The 17,136-nt window shown below is 43.3% G+C and overlaps 1 protein-coding gene and 1 long non-coding RNA gene across 3 annotated transcripts in view; one reads left to right on the top strand and one right to left on the bottom strand.

The window, feature by feature from the left end:
- PRKCB (protein kinase C beta) overlaps positions 1-17,136 on the bottom strand; it is a 389,607-nt gene that overhangs the window by 33,795 nt on the left and 338,676 nt on the right. For both annotated transcript variants that reach the window (XM_002756001.6, XM_035267200.3), the window contains exons 11-15: positions 17,044-17,135; positions 14,046-14,108; positions 8,280-8,418; positions 4,332-4,412; positions 3,955-4,062 (exon numbers count right to left, since the gene is read on the bottom strand). In XM_002756001.6, coding sequence (XP_002756047.1) covers positions 3,955-4,062; positions 4,332-4,412; positions 8,280-8,418; positions 14,046-14,108; positions 17,044-17,135 — 483 coding nt within the window. The remainder of the gene's footprint in view (positions 1-3,954; positions 4,063-4,331; positions 4,413-8,279; positions 8,419-14,045; positions 14,109-17,043; position 17,136) is intronic.
- The window catches only part of LOC118146213 (uncharacterized), a 104,156-nt gene continuing 96,899 nt past the window's right edge, over positions 9,880-17,136 (top strand). The window contains exon 1 of the long non-coding RNA XR_004731778.3: positions 9,880-10,066. This is a non-coding gene — a long non-coding RNA (uncharacterized LOC118146213). The remainder of the gene's footprint in view (positions 10,067-17,136) is intronic.

Here is a 17,136-nt window from a genome sequence, read left to right as displayed (position 1 = left end):
CATCCTGTTGCCTGCTTACGAGATAATTTGTGGTCACACACACAAGCATGGACTTGTCATAGAAAGTTTATCTTCCAGGGTGGGGAAATTAACTGGGCACTCAGGTTCTAAGCTAGCTACTTCTTTATTTACATTCGCAATCTTCCCTGATCATCATGATAAGCCAATGAGGTGAGTACACTAATTTTCCCATTTGAATAAAACAGCAATGAAGACTCAGAGAAGTTGAGAACAGCAAGGACTCAGAGATAGGAAGTGGCAGAGTCAGTAAGGGCTGGGTGCAGACCCTACCTCTGCCTAGCTCTAAAACTTGGGCTTTTAAGAAAAATGGAAGGGCATTTCACACGTGGTTTTCTCAGGGATTTTTGTGGCCTGGCTTCGTCAGGAGAGGTTTATGGAGGGTAAGGAAATTGAGCCAAGCCTTGACATTTGTGTAAGTTTAGGATGGGAGGAAAGAAAGGGCAGTGAGGTTTTTGACTCAGATTGATAATAATAATAATAATATCAATAACAGCTTTCATTATTGATAAATATTATTTATCAATTATTATTTGTTATTGATTGTTGTACAATTGATAATGAAAGCTGTTACTGATATTATTATTTATCAATAACGATATCATAGGTGTTCAGGCTCTGTGCTAAAGGCCTCCCAGACATTACCCATTAGTCTCTAACCTTTGCAACAGTACTCTGAGGCCTCAGCAACTATTATCCCCCATTTCCCAGGTAAAGGATGTGGGTGCAGAGAAGTACCGTCATCTGTCTAAGGTCATACAGCTAAGGAGTAGGGCAAGGCTATGAACAGCTCTGCATGGTCCAGGACTCTTACAGCTTTCTGCTCTGTCTCAGCTGTTCAGTCTGCTGGTTTTCACCCTAAGGTGGGACCTGTTTGGGCTTCTATGTGCTTCAAGCTTGTTCAAAGTGGGAATGGCCATCTGAGTAAGGTTTTACTAACTTTTTTTAATGGTAGAAAATCAGGCCTTTAAGGGGATGGGGACATAAAGGACACTGTTTCAATTAAACAGGCCACTGTTTTCAAAACCTCAACTCCATTTCTGTCTAAGCAGGAGGATGCCAAGCAAAGAAAAGGCACTGCAGAAACATCTGACATTAATTCGGAGTCTCTGCCCCGTTCCCGCACTCTGCTCTAATGTGCCTGAAGCCATGCAGACAGCTGGATTTAATCACTGTTCCAATCTCTGATCACCTCCCAGACGCATCCCCTGGGGCTTGCTGTTCCGGAGGAAGCATTTGGCTGCCCGCTTGAGCGTCACTCGTTTTTGGAGTACCCTCCTTGAAGGAAGAGCCCGTGTTGGACTCAGCCCACTCAATTAATAACAGTCCCCAAACTCAATAGTAAGAGAGTCACCCCAGTTAATCCTGAAGGTTATGGGTCCTGAATTAATAGAAAACGGCTCTACCAGGGAAACTGCTAATTGGAGCTGAAGCTGAAGGCAGCTGACCTGGAAAATCCTCTCTCCTCCATGACCCACTTAGAATCCCCAGCTGTCCAGGCAGGGCGGGCATGTGAAGGGAAGACCCTGTGCATGTATTGAACACCTACTATGTGCCCATGTCATGCAAGGAGTTTTCTTTTATTATCTCATTTGATGCTTTCAAAAACTCTGTTCAATGAGTTCTACCATTCCATTTTTTAGAATAAACAGAAGCTCAGAGATGCAAAGAAAGTGGCTTAACATCTTGTACCTAAGCTGGGTGCAGTGGACCATGCCTGTAATCACAGAGCTTCGGGAGGCAGAGGCAAGAGGATCGCTTGAGCCCGGGAGATCAAGGCTGCAGTGGGCCATGATCACGTCACGGCACCCTAGCCTGGGAGACAGAGCAAGACATTGTCTCAAAAAAATATATAATAATAATAATAATAATAATAAGGCCTTGTGTCTAGGAATTGGAAACATCAAGATTTGCAAAGAGTCTCATGATCTCCAAACCCCCCTACTTTAAAAGTTGCAATTCCAGGGGATGCAAACTCAAATGCCAAGAGGAACCTGGCAGAGAGCATGGTAGTGTCAGCACTAGTAATAGTAATGATAACTTCCAAGGGGTTTGGAGCACAGTGCCAGCCTCTGCTCTAAGTGATTTACAGTATTCAGCTGTTTAACCATCAAAGAACCCTGTGTGGAGTGCTGTTATTATCTTGAATCAGCAGACACAATCAAACAACTTCCCCATGGTCCTAGGGCAATTAAGGCCTGAACCAGAATTTGAACTTGGATAGAATTGGCCAGAGGAGAATTTCTGTGAATTACAGAGGGCGAGCCCCAACTACAGAGGGCAGTGGTTTCCAATCCAGCTGACTCGTGCTTTGTAAGAATGACAGGGCAACATGGCAAGATCTGATTTTTCAAGAGAAACCTGAAAGCCAAATTTTTATGAGAAATCTCCTGATTCTTACAAGCTGGCAATTATTAAACAAACAAAAAGCTTCAGGTACCACCTTCTCTCTACTCCTCCCACCCTTCAATAACATGTCTACAGGGGCCTGTACAAGCCTTCGTGTGTACCCCCTTTTTCTTTATGGGCTTTGCTTAGGTTCCTAATGTACCTCTGGAACTCCCCTCTCTATTCTCCATGTTCTCTCTCTCTGCCTCACACCCTCAAAGAAAATATTTTCAAGCAATTCACTTAAGATGTTCGGGATTGAGACTAATTCACAGGTGGCTTCCCCAGGGATATGTGCATCTTAGCCTATGTAGCTGAGATGTAAAACTTAGTGATCCATTGAGAGTGGGAATTCAGTTAGTGTGACACAGTGCTTTTATGCTGAGAGGCTGGCCCAGCTATTCCAAACTGAGCCAAGCCTCAGATTGGCCTGAGTTTTCCAGCTTTCCTTCACCCAAGCCAGTGCATCCAGCATCTGGCTGCGGTCAGGAAGAGCAAGGTAGGGTGTGCAAAGTCTGCAAGCATCCCATAGATCTAGGACTGGCAGCCCTGGTTTATTTAGACACACAGGTGGGAGCCCGGTGGTTAAGGCATGGCCATGTTCTAACCTGTACCACTGGGTTGGGAGAGAGCAAATCCTTTATGAGTATATTACGCTTGGAACATATTTTCTGGCTGCCTAATTCTATTGCTCTCAGGCTTCCATCAGAGTTGAAAAATCACTTCGAAAAGAAGTGGTCTGCAAGCCAAATGGAGACTTTTCCAAAATATTCATACCCAGACTTAATCTCTGGGGTGAGGCTGAAGCATGTGCATTCTGGAAAAGCACTTCAGGTTATACTGATGGCTTCAAAGGTGAGGGTCACTAGTCTTCAGAATCTCACACAAGTCACTGTGAGTATTCCCTGGTCTAACACAAGACACAAAACAATCCTTCCTGATAAACACACGTCCTGCTTTCTTCACAGGTGCCCTGTGCCTAAACCATAGACATACAAGCGTGCATGCCCTTTTAGCCATTTGTGTGTGTGTTGGGGTGAGGGGACAGTGGGATTTTGAGTATACTGAATTTCAGTCTGCTTATCTAGAGAATCCCTTAATCTCAATACTGCTTGGTATTTTTTAGAACAAAAGTTACATGCTCTTAATAGTAACCAAACACATATAGCAGAGCAGGGCAAGATAGCCTGAGCTATGCCAAAGACCTCTTGCACCCTTTCCCATGACTTCCAGCTCTTTGATGAAATCTCTGTGCTTTCTACCTCGTTCACTCAATAAGCATTCCCCTGTGCTGGTTCAGAGACTGCAGCCCAGCCAGCAGCAAGATGCAGCTGCAGGCAGATCTCTATGGCACTCCTGTGCAAATTAGGAAAAAAGGGCTCTCTCCTCCAGGAGGTAGCAGCTCCACGTCAGGGCTCTCACATTGGCAAATGGGATGAAGGGTGGAGTTCAGGCTCTGTTCCCCCCTAGTGGGATGTTCTTTGGCAGGGTACAGCCCACATGCCTATATGTGGTGGTCCTGGTCACAGCTTTAAGAGATGTACTTACCCCTTTGCAGATGGCCACAGCTTCCTTGGACATGGACTTGGGATAGGCTACATTGTGTTCCATGATGGACTGGAAGAGCTCATCTTCATCTTCCCCTTCAAAGGGTGCCTGTGTGACAGGGGAGGGTGGGAAGAGAAGAATCCCTGATTGAACCCTCCTCCTAGCTCCCCTCAACTGGAGACCCTTCTCCTTGGGGCCCACAGTGAAGCCACACGCCCAGACTTTCAAATAACCACAGACTTGCATGACCCCAAGGCTGGGAAAATCATGGAGGTTCTGACACATGAGCTGTTACCAAACAGATGCATTCTCCCAAAGAAACCATGTGGAGGTGGGTAGGAAAGACTTTTGTTATAGATCACTTAAAATTCAATTACCTGCCCAGCCAACATTTCATACAGCAGGACTCCAAACGCCCACCAATCCACAGACTTCCCATAGGGCTGATAAGCAATTATCTAGAAAACAGAAGGTATCCTATCAGGGATGTTTGCAGTTCATGTTTCTGCTGGAGACAGATTCCACTCTTTTACAAGAAGGCCAGTGTGACCTGAGCTATTTCTTTACAATAGCTACTTGGGGAATGACATATGCTTTGCAGGGGCACCTGCATCTGGGCAAACACCTGTGGCTGTCACATTGCCTTTTCAAAGCACTAAGTCCTGCGTATTATTAGTATTATTTTCAAAACAGTGAGCATGAAACTTTTAAGAGGAAAAACTGTCATCACTTCTTCATTGTAAAAGTTATAACATTTATATAATAATGTTAAGTATACTTAACACTAGTAAACTGTACACTTCGAAATGGTTAAAATAGTACATTTTATGTTACATACTTTTAAAACATAATTGAAAATCAAAAAGTTTAAAAGGCAATCATATCTGTTACTATTTTACTTTGTTTATAAAAGATAGACAAGCTAAGATAATCGAGTGAAAATCACCCATAGTCCTTTAAGAGAAAAATTGTGACTAATATTTGGTTTACTTCATTCCCTACTCTTTTCTCTGAATACATATTGAATTCTGTGCATATGTGTGTGCTTTACATAAACACTTTAGTATGTGGACTATTCTTTTTCTTTTTCTTTCTTTTTTTTGAGACAGTGTCTCTTTTTGTCACCTAGGCTGCAGTGCAGTGGATATCATAGCTCATCGCTCAAGCCTTGGCTTCCTGGACTCAAGCAATCCTCGCAGCCTCCTGTGTAGTTGGGACTACAGGTGCTCACTACCATGCTAATTATTTAAATTTTTGTAGGGATGGGGTCTCTCTATGTTGCCCAGGCTGATCTCAAACTCAAGCGATCCTCCTGCTTTGGCCTCCCAAAGCACTGGGATTACGGGCAATAGAACTTTAATAAAGCCTCTTATTCACTTAAAGTTTCCTTGCTAATATAATATTTGTATATGAACATAATCAGTTTTTATCTCTGCATAGCATTCGGTTGAATGGATATATCAAAATGTATCTTATAAATTTCCAGTTGATTAGGTTTCTTCCAATGCTGTAAAATATATTCTTGCAATTAGACATTTGGACATCTGTCCAAGTATTTCCTTAGGATAAATTCTTAGACGTACAATTGGTGGATCATATGGCATATACGGTTGTGAAGTTTTTAATTCACATTACCAAACTGCCGGAGCACAGAAAAGTCTAGAAGAGTCACATGACTCTCCATCTTTCAGTATGTAGGGATGTCAAACCAACCACGTCAGAGGTTAAGAGGTAATACAGCAAAGGCTAAAGGCTGAGGTCTGAGGGTCAGGCAGTCTGACTTTGAATCCTGATTGTTGTCTACTGGTTGTGTGACCACGGAAGAAGTTACTTAACTTCTATAATAGCTATATCCTGGGGTTATATGAGGATGAATGAGATATTAGGTGGCTTTCACATATTATGCCCTCAAAATGTTAGCTAATCCTAGAATGTTTTATAATTCAGTTACTGCTTATTTAACTCAAAAATGGTTATTTGAGCAAACTTGGCTGTAAAGTGAATGTCATTTCTTGATCTCTGTCTCCCACTTTGATTTCTATTCCCAAATCAGAAGTGCAGAGATGTTGATTAATTTTGATTAAAGGATACAAAATTTCAGTTAAGTAGGAGGAATAAATTCAAGAGCTCTATCGTACAACACAGTAACTATACTTAATAACAATCTATTGTATTCTTGAAAATTGCTAAGAGGGATTTTTAAGTGTTCTTACCACAAAAAATAAATAAGCGTATGAGATAATAAATGTGTTAATTGACTCAACTTAGCCATTCCACAATGTATATGCATTTCAGAATGACATGTTGCACATGATAAATGTATACAATTTTACTTGTCACTTATAAATGAACGAAATGCACACTGAGAAGTAACCCGCAAGACAAGGAAGGGAAACGGGTCCAGAACACTTCGCATTGAAAGTGTTTTCACTCTTTAAAAGTACTTGAGTCTTATTTGATCCTCCTGACAACCCAACAAGTTAATCCTTTTATAAAGGAAACTAGAGCCTGGGATGTCGGAGCAGTTGCTAGAGGTGATGTGGTTAGTTCATGACAAAGCCTGCCCTGTAGTTTATCCTTCCTATCTGTGGGCTGGAGGGAGAGGCAACTTCACCAGCAATACAGTTCAGGGTTTCTTGTGTTTGCCTGAATCATGACCAATGAGGAACTTCCGGGAGCCACTGATCCTGGGCCTCACCCTGCAGAGATTCTAATGGGATGATGCCTGGGCATCCCACTTTTTTTTTGAGACAGAATCTTGCTCTGTTACCCAGGCTGGAGTGCAGTGGCATGATGGAGTGCTGGGATCAAGGGATCCTCCCATCTTATCCTCCTGAGTAGTTGAGACAGTAGATGTGAGCTACTGCACCTGGCGAATTTTTAAAGAATTTTTTTGTAGAGATTAGGGTCTCACTATGTTGTCCAGTCTGGTCTCAAACTCCTACCCTGAAGCAATCTTCTTGCCTCAGCCTCCCAAAGCACTGAGATTATGGAGGTAAGCCACCATGCCTCAGCTGCATCCTGCATTGTAAACGCTCCCTCATGACTCTAAACTGCAGTTAGAGTTGAGAACCAGAGATTATGGAACCAATGGCCTACTGGGAAGTTGTGTTATAGATTGTATCTGATATCCTAATTAATTAACAAAATGATAATAGACCAAAGTATGTCACATAAGGAAAACTTCACTGGCTCTGAATGAAGCCTTATTATTTTTAAAGAATTACTTTATTACTCAAGTAATACACAAATACATTTACCTTGTAAAAAATGTCAGCAGTGTGCAGAGGTAGCTAAATTTCTCTTTACAATTCCCTTATCCTCAGAGGTAACCAGTGTTATAAAATCAGTCTGAAATATTCCATATTTTTGTATGCTTTTACATGCATATATATATATTTATATATATCCATACTCATTGAAAACAGAGCAGTGTTCTGTGTATTTCTGTTTTATCCATAATTAGTATCATATTGTATCTGCCTTTTTTTTTATTTGAGACAGGTCTCACTGTGTCACCCAGGTTAGAGTGCAGTGGTGTAATCACAGCTCACTGCAGCCTGGACCTCCTGGGACTCAGGTGATTCTCTTACGTCAGCCTCCCAACTAGCTGGGACTACAGGCATATGCCACCACACCCAGCTAATTTTTGTAGAGACAGGGTCTCGCCATGTTGCGCAGGCTGATCTGGAACTCCTGGGCTCAAGTGATCCAGCTGCATGCCTCCCAAGGTGCTAGGATTACAGGTGTGAGCTGCCACGCCTAGCTCTGTGTTTGTCATTCTGTACCTTGATTATTTTCTCTTAACAATGTGTCTTGAAGATCTTTTCATATCTACATATACATCTAACTCACTTTTCTGAATTGGTGCCTGGTAGTATTTCATGCTATAAATAAATCATGGGCTATTGTCCATTTTCCTACTGAGGGACATACACAGGATGCAGACCCCATGTCATATGCCAGCCTAGGGGATCTGCTCTTTCTTTCTCAGCAAACATTTCAATGTCATAATTAGGCGGTATCACATGGCCGTGAGCCACAGCAGTTTGATGAAGAATTTTACTGATGTGTGTTGGATGGTTCTTTTGAGTTTTATTTAAATTTTCTCCCAAACCTTGATGTATTTTGGGCTTGGGCTTCTGGATGTGTGCTAAATTAATTTGCATGTGTGATCTCAAAGGGAGGATTTAGAGTATAGAATAAGAATCTGCCCGAGGTTCCCTTGCAAGGTACCACCCTCGACCCTTCCCAGCTCTCACACGGCCATCTGGGGAGCAGAGGGTACATCACCGCAATGTGAACATGTGCCCAGCAGCTCTCACCTCGGGGGCGATGTAGTCTGGAGTGCCACAGAATGTCTTGGTTGTCACCCCATCCCAGATGTTTTCCTTACACATGCCAAAATCAGCAATCTTGATGTGCCCCTCAGAATCCAGCATCACGTTGTCAAGTTTTAGGTCACTATGGCAGACACAATAATTTAGAGATTTAATTAAATGCTATGCATTTCAAGCCAACCAACACCCTCTCATTATGCATAAAACACTGTGTTAGGTGTTGTGTGGGCACAAAGGTCAGTAGAAACCAGCCTTTGACCTCCAACAGCTTGCAATCTGGCGGGGAGATAAAAAGAGGTCCACAAACCTCCTTGCTCTTCTTTTTCTACAGAGCCAACTGTGCCAAGTGTCTCACAGGGACACAAAGCGACAGCACTTCTGAAAAGAGGGAGATCCACAGAAAGTTAAGCAAAGGGCAGAGCATCCATGAGGCTTCTTGGATCCAGGAAAATTCCAAGAATTGTCCTTTGCAACTTAAAACCCCCTTATATTTTGTAAGAAAATATGTTTTTCAAAAAATCATTATTAAAAAAAAACCCTCTAAAGATTACAAAGAAAAAAGCTGATTGACAGAAATATTTAATGCTAAATGTTCCATGACCTCCTGGGACATGGCCCAGGAGTTTCCATTGATTCTTTGAATCAAAAAATACTTCTTGCACAATTACCATGTGACAAGCACTGTGTCTGGAGCCAGCTATAGTATGAAGCTGTAAACAACATAAACAAGCCTCGTGTTCTTCAGATTAAATTTCAGTGCAGGGAAAAAGATAACAATTAGTCTATAAGTATGATTATTATAGATTCTGATGAGTGGTATGAAGAAAATAAAGAGGACATGAGATAGGGATTGGAGGAAGTCACTTTAAACAGGGTGTCAGTCAGAAAGTACCTTTCTTTCTTTCTTTTTTTTTTTTGAGACGGAGTTTCGCTCTTGTTACCCAGGCTGGAGTGCAATGGCGTGATCTCGGCTCATGGCAACCTCCGCCTCCTGGGTTCAGGCAATTCTCCTGCCTCAGCCTCCCGAGTAGCTGGGATTACAGGCATGTACCACCATGCCCAGCTAATTTTTAAAACATTTTTAGTAGAGACGGGGTTTCACCATGTTGACCAGGATGGTCTCGATCTTTTCACCTCATGATCCACCCACCTCGGCCTCCCAAATTGCTGGGATTACAGGCGTGAGACACCGCGCCTGGCCAGAAAGGACCTTTCTAAGGCAGTGACATTTGTGCTGTATTCTCTTTTATTTTCATCTGTGTTGATATTTTGGGGAACACTTGTAGGTCTTTAGCACACAAGATATCTCCAATGTCAACACACTTTCCTCCTCCTCAAACACCTACTCCAATGTCGATGCTTTGTATTTCAGTACCAGTGAGCAAGGCTGAGCTATGGGTCAGATGGTCCCAGTCCTAATAGAAAATGGGGAAGTTTGATTTCCTGAGAGGTAGGGGGATCTATTGCTTAATTCAGATCTTTCCCTTTGGTCATCTTGATTGGGCTAGTGGGCATCTGTGATTCAGCCTATTCTATTTTGTGATGACAGCATTCTAATATTCCTTTGAAGAACCACCCTCCCTCCATTCCTCCATGTAACATGAGTGGTTCTGGCTCCAGGAGTGGTCATGTGGGCCTGGCCTGGCCAGTGGAAATACTCCATCCTGCTGGTCACAGCGATTGATTCAAGAATGGGCATGTGATCCAATCTGAGCCAATCAAAGCTATTAAGTATTAGTACTGGCACTCTGGCTGGCATAATCAGGAAAGGGGTAAGTGCATTTTACACTGGGGTTGCTCAGGTGGTATTAAGCAAGTCTAGAAACTCCAAGGGTCACCAGATGGAGAGAAGAAATCTAGTACAGAGAAAGTAGAGCCCTAGACAGAGGGTGATAAAGTGTACTCGCATAACATCACTTGAGCCTCTGCATTTATCCAGGCCTAAAGTCAGATCTGTGCCTGGACTTTTAAGTTATGCTAGCCAATAAATGCATCTTTTAACCTAAGTTACTTTGAATTGAGTTGCTATCATCATTTCCAACTAAAAGAATAGAATCTGAAAACTATATCCTGGCATTTCCTATCTGTGTCTGTGAGGTCTCCTTACTCAAGGGGAGGGGGCGGTCCACTTGTACCCGCCCACTGATGTTTTCCAATCCCAACATGCCCTACCTTTGGCGCTGTCCATTGTCCTCCTCACATCCAGCCTTCATGCTCATCTACAAGCCACTGTGATTTGAGTGAAAGTTTGGAACTCAGAAAACCCAGGCTTTGCTGCAATTTCTTTCATCTAAACTTACTAGGTAGGTCTATAATGTGATTTCTCTAACAGTGACAAATGACATCCCTTCAGCTTGACCGCATACTCAGAAGCAGGCAGCTGCGTAGACTAGGGAAGTGATAAAATCTTCATCTATTATAGAAAAAAAGCTTCAGGTGCCAAGAGTCGGGCAGTCCTGAGGCTGGAGGGTACCTCTGTCATTTTCACTGTCACATAGCAGTATTTTGATATCACACTCTAATCTTTTGTTCTATGTAATAAATCCTTGTTTTTGCTTCAAAAGATGGATGGAGCAATTATTTTCATTTTCAGAAAACCATCAAGGGCAAAACCAACACATATTCCAGCAATGGTGGTTGGTAAACCTGACACTAAGTTTGATAGGAAGAATCTTTTTTCCTCCTCAGCCCCTAATCTAACATCTCCAGTTCCTTAAAGATGGCAAGTCTAACATAATCCTTCATCCTCTTTACTTAAGAACTGTTCAATTAAGTAGAGATTTAAATGAAGGAGGCAGTGATTTGTAACATCTTAAAAGACTTTGCCACTATGAAAGCAATCTCTATGAAATGATAAAGCCATACATCTTTTGTCAAGTAATTTGTTTTTTACCATTTCCATCTGACTATCAATTTCAAGAACTCTGTTTCCATCAGTGTTCTGGAGGGTAAGCAATAAAAGCCAACTGTGATGATTTTTACCTGAAAAAGAATTCATCAAAGAATATTGGGGAGCTCATGGAATCTTTGAGGAGACTGAAGAACCAGATTAAGAGTTTATACAGCCAGAAACAATGCCTAACTGCAGCTCAGAGCTGGTCCGGTGATACTACCACCCAAGCTGCCATGGGACAGAGCAGCACCCCTTGATCCATAAAGCCCTAATGCTGGACTCTGCCTATTGCTGCTAAGACCCTCTTCTCCTCTTGCCTCTGGAAAGTAGCTACTGATAATGACTATGGCCATTCTCGATTCTACGCTTTCTGGTTCCTTGGCTACTAGTTTCTGATTCAAGTTCTTGAGTAAGTGTGAGCAAGTGTCAGAGCTTGGGTTGTGTGCCTGCCCTGGCTACAGGGAGGCTGTGAAATGAGTATCTGTCATTTTCAATCTTTAGAGTAGGAGATTGACTCTGTTCTTACAGGTACACAAAAGAAGAGTTCAGATACAGACTGGCTTAAAAGATTGATCAATATTCCTTTAAAGACCATATTAATAGTGGAGGATGAAAGGGAGAGTGCGTAGTTAGTTTAGGGAAAAGAGCTTTGAAATAGGTATCATCTTAGAATTTTATCACCTGCCTGGCTAGTGACCTGGATCCCAGATCCCAATGCAGCTTCCTGATTGATTAGAAACCAGCCCTGATTTGCAACTCATTTCATTGGAACTCTAATTATTTCCTCTCCTGTTTCCTACACTGGGACTGGATTTTCTTCCAATAAACCTGTAGTTCCATATTTAATCTTCTCAAGAACCCAGTTAGCTCTACTTTAGTAGAGGCACATCCCACATAGGAGTTAGGTCCCAATGTCAGCACCCAAGTTGAAAATCATGTAGAGTGAAAAACGACCTGTGATCCCTGTTTCTTTGGTTAAGTATCAGCTGAAGTCATCAGCTTGAATTTGAGGATCATGTCATATGGAAGATAATGTGTACTTTTCAACACCAGAATTATGTTCAGCACAAAAAGATGCTGTCACCATGAGAGTCAAAAGGGAAGCTGAGGGAATTAGAGGATTTCCATGTGCCATTTCATGTACACAAGTGATATGTGTTCATTGAGGGCAAACATGGGCATGGGCAGAATGATCATACTATTTAAAATTTAAATTCTTCTTTTTTTATAGACAGGGTCTTGCTCTGTTGCCCAGGCTGGAGTGCAGTGGCGCAATCATAGCTCACTGTAGTTTCGAACTCATGGGCTCAAGTGATCCTCCTGCCTCAGCTTCTAAATTCTTCTCCTCTCTATTTTTGCACTTTTACTAGGATCACCCACATGCCAAGTAAAACCACTCCTCTTCTTGACCTTCCTCCCTCCATCATTAGGAGAAAATAGGAATGGCAGGGACTTTGTGCACTCAGAATAAGATCATCCTTCCCCCTCTGACAAGGCCCCCACTTCCCATCCCCCCTCCCACCATCACACAGGCTGGAGCACAGCAGTATGATCATAGCTCACTGCATCCTTGAACTCCTGGGCTCAGTTGATCCTCCCATCTCAGCCTCCTGAGTAGCTAGGTCTGTAGGCATGCACCACCACACCTGGATAATTTTATTGCCTAGGCTGGTCTGGGGCTCCTAGCTTGAAGCATTCCTCCTGCCTCAACGTCCCAAAGCATTGGGATTATAGATGTGAGCTACTGTGCCCAGCCCCCTCATGCCTTTTAATCCCATATCCTGCAGTTACACCAAAATGCCCAGGACACCAAAGTCACCCCTAACTCTCCAGACCCTTGTCACCATGTTCTCTACAGAATGAGAGGGAACCTTCCAACACCCAGTGCACACCAGCACCCTCCCCTTCTTGACTTATCTCCATTATCACTACTTGGCAGACTATATTTTTATGATTTACTTATCTGCCTCCCACCAGGAGAAGATAAAGTCCACAGAGGCAGGGGTTTCATCCGTTTTATTCACTTCTATATGCCCACCACCCAGAAGAGTGCCTAGAATATAGTAGGATTTGATAAATATGTGTCAAACATATGAATGAGATAGACTTTTGTGGTTCTTCATGATCTTTGAAAGAGACCCCCACCAGTGCCAAGTGCCATTTGGAAGCCTTGTGCCTTGCAGCCTCTCTTGTATAACGCCCTAGCCCAAGCCTACACTGGCTAAGCCATTTGCATCGACGTAGTACAAGGAGAATTGTACACCGCGGACTCGCTGACAAGTAGCAGCCTCGGGTGCAATCGTCTGCCTTGCATGAAATATAAAATGGTATGACTCATGCAGCTATGATCATCCATTTGCTTCTCCAAAAACCAGCAAAGGCCAACTCCTGAGTTTAATCCTGTCTTTCAGGGCAGCTACTCACAGATCCATTTCCAAGTTGTAGTTACATAGCAAAAAAAAAAAAAAAAAAAAAAAGTTTCATAATAATATAATCCATCACATTCTGCCAGTCAAATTTCTTTGCCTGCTCCCTAAATGTAGGGTCCACAGGCAAGAGAAAGAAGTACTGGGGTCCTCTCTGTGAGTCTCCTCCTCTTAGAGCAAACGGTCTCCTGTTCGAGGTTCTGAACCATCACTGGTGACACAGTCCGTCGAGATTTTCTACCACCACATAAAGCTGCCCAAACTTTGCCAGGGCAGTGGGCGATGCTGCCTGGCAGAACACATGCCCAAGTTAGTTCTGGAGGATTCCTCCCCCACCACGGATTCTAATTTTAAAAGCAGCTGAAGAAAGAGGCAGGGAAGGGAGGAGCTGAGGGAGATGAAGAGATGGAAAGCACAGCAGTGTTCACTTACCGGTAAATGATGCCCTTACTCTGTAAGAAGAACAGACCGATTGCAATTTCTGCAGCGTAAAATCTGAAATTTAAAAAAAAGCAATGGAGAAACTCAAGGACACCATATGCTTGGCAGTGCTCAGAATTCAGTACAACATTGAACTAGGTGCAGGGCATCAAAGTCCCCGTGGATGGTCAGCTACATAGCTCATAAGATGCTGTGAGTGCGGATGGATGAACAGGGTGCTTTAGAGGGTCATGGGGAATGCCTTAAGGCCAAATTGGGCATAGGCAGAAGTTCAGCAATTGCATAGTGGAGAGGAAGCCATGGAACATGATGAACTGGGTGGAGAATTATAGTTTCACTGGTTGGGCAACATAGTGAGACCTTGTCTCTACTAAAAATTAAAGAAAAAAACATAAAGGAGTGGTGGGACATGCCTGTGATCCCGGCTGAGGGAGGCTGAGGCAAGAGGACTGCTTGAGCCCAGGATATCAAGGCTGTAGCAAGCTATGATCAAGGCCACTGTACTCCAGTATGAGCAGCAGAGTGAGACCCTGTCCCCCATCCCCCACAAAAGGATTGAATTATACGTTCAGACTATATAGCAAGTTAAATTACCTTAACCATAGCGGGTAACATCTGCTGAAGGTTAACCATCTGCCTAGCACCATTTTAGGCATTACCTGATTTAACCCTAATAATAATTCTGTAAGGTAGGTCCTACTATTATCTCCCCATTCCTCAAATGAGGAAACTGAGGGTTAGAGAGAGTAACTTGGGCAAGTTATATAGCAAAGGAATGGCACAGCGGCAATCAGAAATGACATCTGGCTAAAGTGTAACCTTGTGTTGAAGGTCAACCCAGAAAGAAAGAGATTTCAAGAGACCTAGGGAGCCCAGTTATGCCACAAAGGTTGGGCAGGGCTTTAGGGAACTGTGTTTTTTCTTGTTGTTGCTTGTTTTTGAGATGGGGTTTCACTCTTGTTGCCCAGGCTGGAGTGCAATGGCACCATCTTGGCTCAACGCAACCTCCCTCCGCCTCCCGGCTTCAAGCGATTCTCCCGCCTCAGCCTCCCAAGTAGCTGCGATTACAGGCATGCACCACCACGCCCACCTAATTTTGTATTTTTCGTAGAGGCAGGGTTTCTCCATGTTGGTCAGGCTGGTCTCAAACTCCTGACCTCAGGTGATCCACCCACCTTGGCCTCCCAAAATGCTGGGATTACAGACATGAGCCACCATGCCGAGCCTCAATCAGACGCTAGAAGTAAAACAGAAGCTAATACTACTAGAGTTATGCCAGGATATATGAGTGGCTTGATTTGGAAGCACAAAAATAACGCAAATCCCGTCAGAACACAGTGCTCACAACCTGGCCAGGTGGGAGGGGAGGAGGCAAGCTGAACTGGGCAGGGCATTAAAGTCCCCATGGATGGTCAGCTATATAGCTCATAAAATGCTAATATAATGCTATATAAATGCTATGCAATGCCATATAAAATGCTATATAATGCTTCTAGATGAGTTCTGGGGGCTCTCTGGCGAGGCAATAAGATCTTTGCAAACTCCCCAGGAGAGGTTATCATTGCTAATTCCTATAACTTGCCATGTTCCCAAACAGGGGAGTGACATGATGAGGTCTGTGTTCTGAAGAGACTGTAGCTGCCGTTTGAACTGAAGGGGATAGAATTGACTCAGCAGAGGAAACACATTTTCAACAACCCAGATTCAGTCTCCCCATTGCAGGAACCACAGACCATTGCCACTATGCACCTTGATCCTTCACCCCCTCGGAGTAAAGGCATCTAAGAGGGAGAGTGGTATAAGATAAAGAACATGGGCAAAGAAAAGCTGGGGTCAGAATTCAGGAACCGCTTCATACTAGCTCTGTGATTTTGAGCAAGCTTTTGAAACACTGCATCTCCATTTCCTTGTTTGTGAAGCAGAGATGGTAACACCTCCCTCCTGGAGTTATTCTCAGGGCTAAATGAGATGTTTGTTAAGCACTTAGGGCATGGCTCATAGTAAGTTCTCAATAAATATTAGCAAATGAACATAGAAAACTTACAATGACAATCCCCAAGGAAGGTATAGGGCCTTTCTAAGCAGTCAGGGACATGAATTAGAAATAAAAAAAATAGGCCGGGCGCGGTGGCTCAAGCCTGTAATCCCAGCACTTTGGGAGGCTGAGGTGGGTGGATCTCGAGGTGAAGAGATTGAGACCATCCTGGTCAACATGGTGAAACTCCGTCTCTACTAAAAATATAAAAAAAATTAGCTGTGCATGGTGGCGCATGCCTGTAATCCCAGCTACTCAGCAGGCTGAGGCAGGAGAATTGCCTGAACCCAGGAGGTGGAGGTTGCGGTGAGCCAAGATCACACCATTGCACTCCAGCCTGGGTTACAAGAGCGAAACTCCATCTCAAAAAAAAAAAGGGGAGAAATGCCAAATGTGGGTGAAGGGGAGAAAGAAAGCAAAACACACTGCCACGTGTGTACCTATGCAATTGTTTTGCATGTTCTGCACATGTACCCCCAAACCTAAAATGCAATAAAAAATTAAAAAAAATTAAAAAAGAAAAAAAATAGCTGCGGTTTCAGAGCTTCAAGTTTTTTTGTTTGTTTGTTTGTTTTGCAGACTACAGGTGTGTGCCACCATGCCCAGTTGAGATTTTTGTTTTTTAAAGAGACGAGATCTCATCATGGTGCCCAGGCTGGTCTCCAACTCCTAAGCTCAAGTGATCCTCTAACCTCAGCCTCCCAAAATGCTAAGATTACAGGTATGAGCCATGGTGCCTGGCTGAGCTTCAGGTTCATAGCTGGTGTCAGGAAAAAAAGAAGCATCTCGTATTAAGCAGAACACCTTTCTTCCCTGGCCAAATATTTGTAACAAAGATTCCCGATGTGTTTAAAAATCTCTCTCTGGCAAAAACAAAACAAAAAAACAACCCAAAGGAACCACTAACCTACCCATTTATCCCAAGGAGAAAGCACAGCACTAGTTCTCACTTACACAGCATGGGGCTCCTTGAACCGGCCGACTTGCTGGATGTGATACATGAGGTCGCCCCCATTCACGTACTCCATCACAAAGTACAGGCGGTCC

Source organism: Callithrix jacchus, chromosome 12 (assembly GCF_049354715.1).
Source record: "Callithrix jacchus isolate 240 chromosome 12, calJac240_pri, whole genome shotgun sequence".
Lineage (NCBI taxonomy): Eukaryota > Metazoa > Chordata > Mammalia > Primates > Cebidae > Callithrix > Callithrix jacchus.
This window is presented reverse-complemented; position numbering and strand designations above follow the sequence as displayed.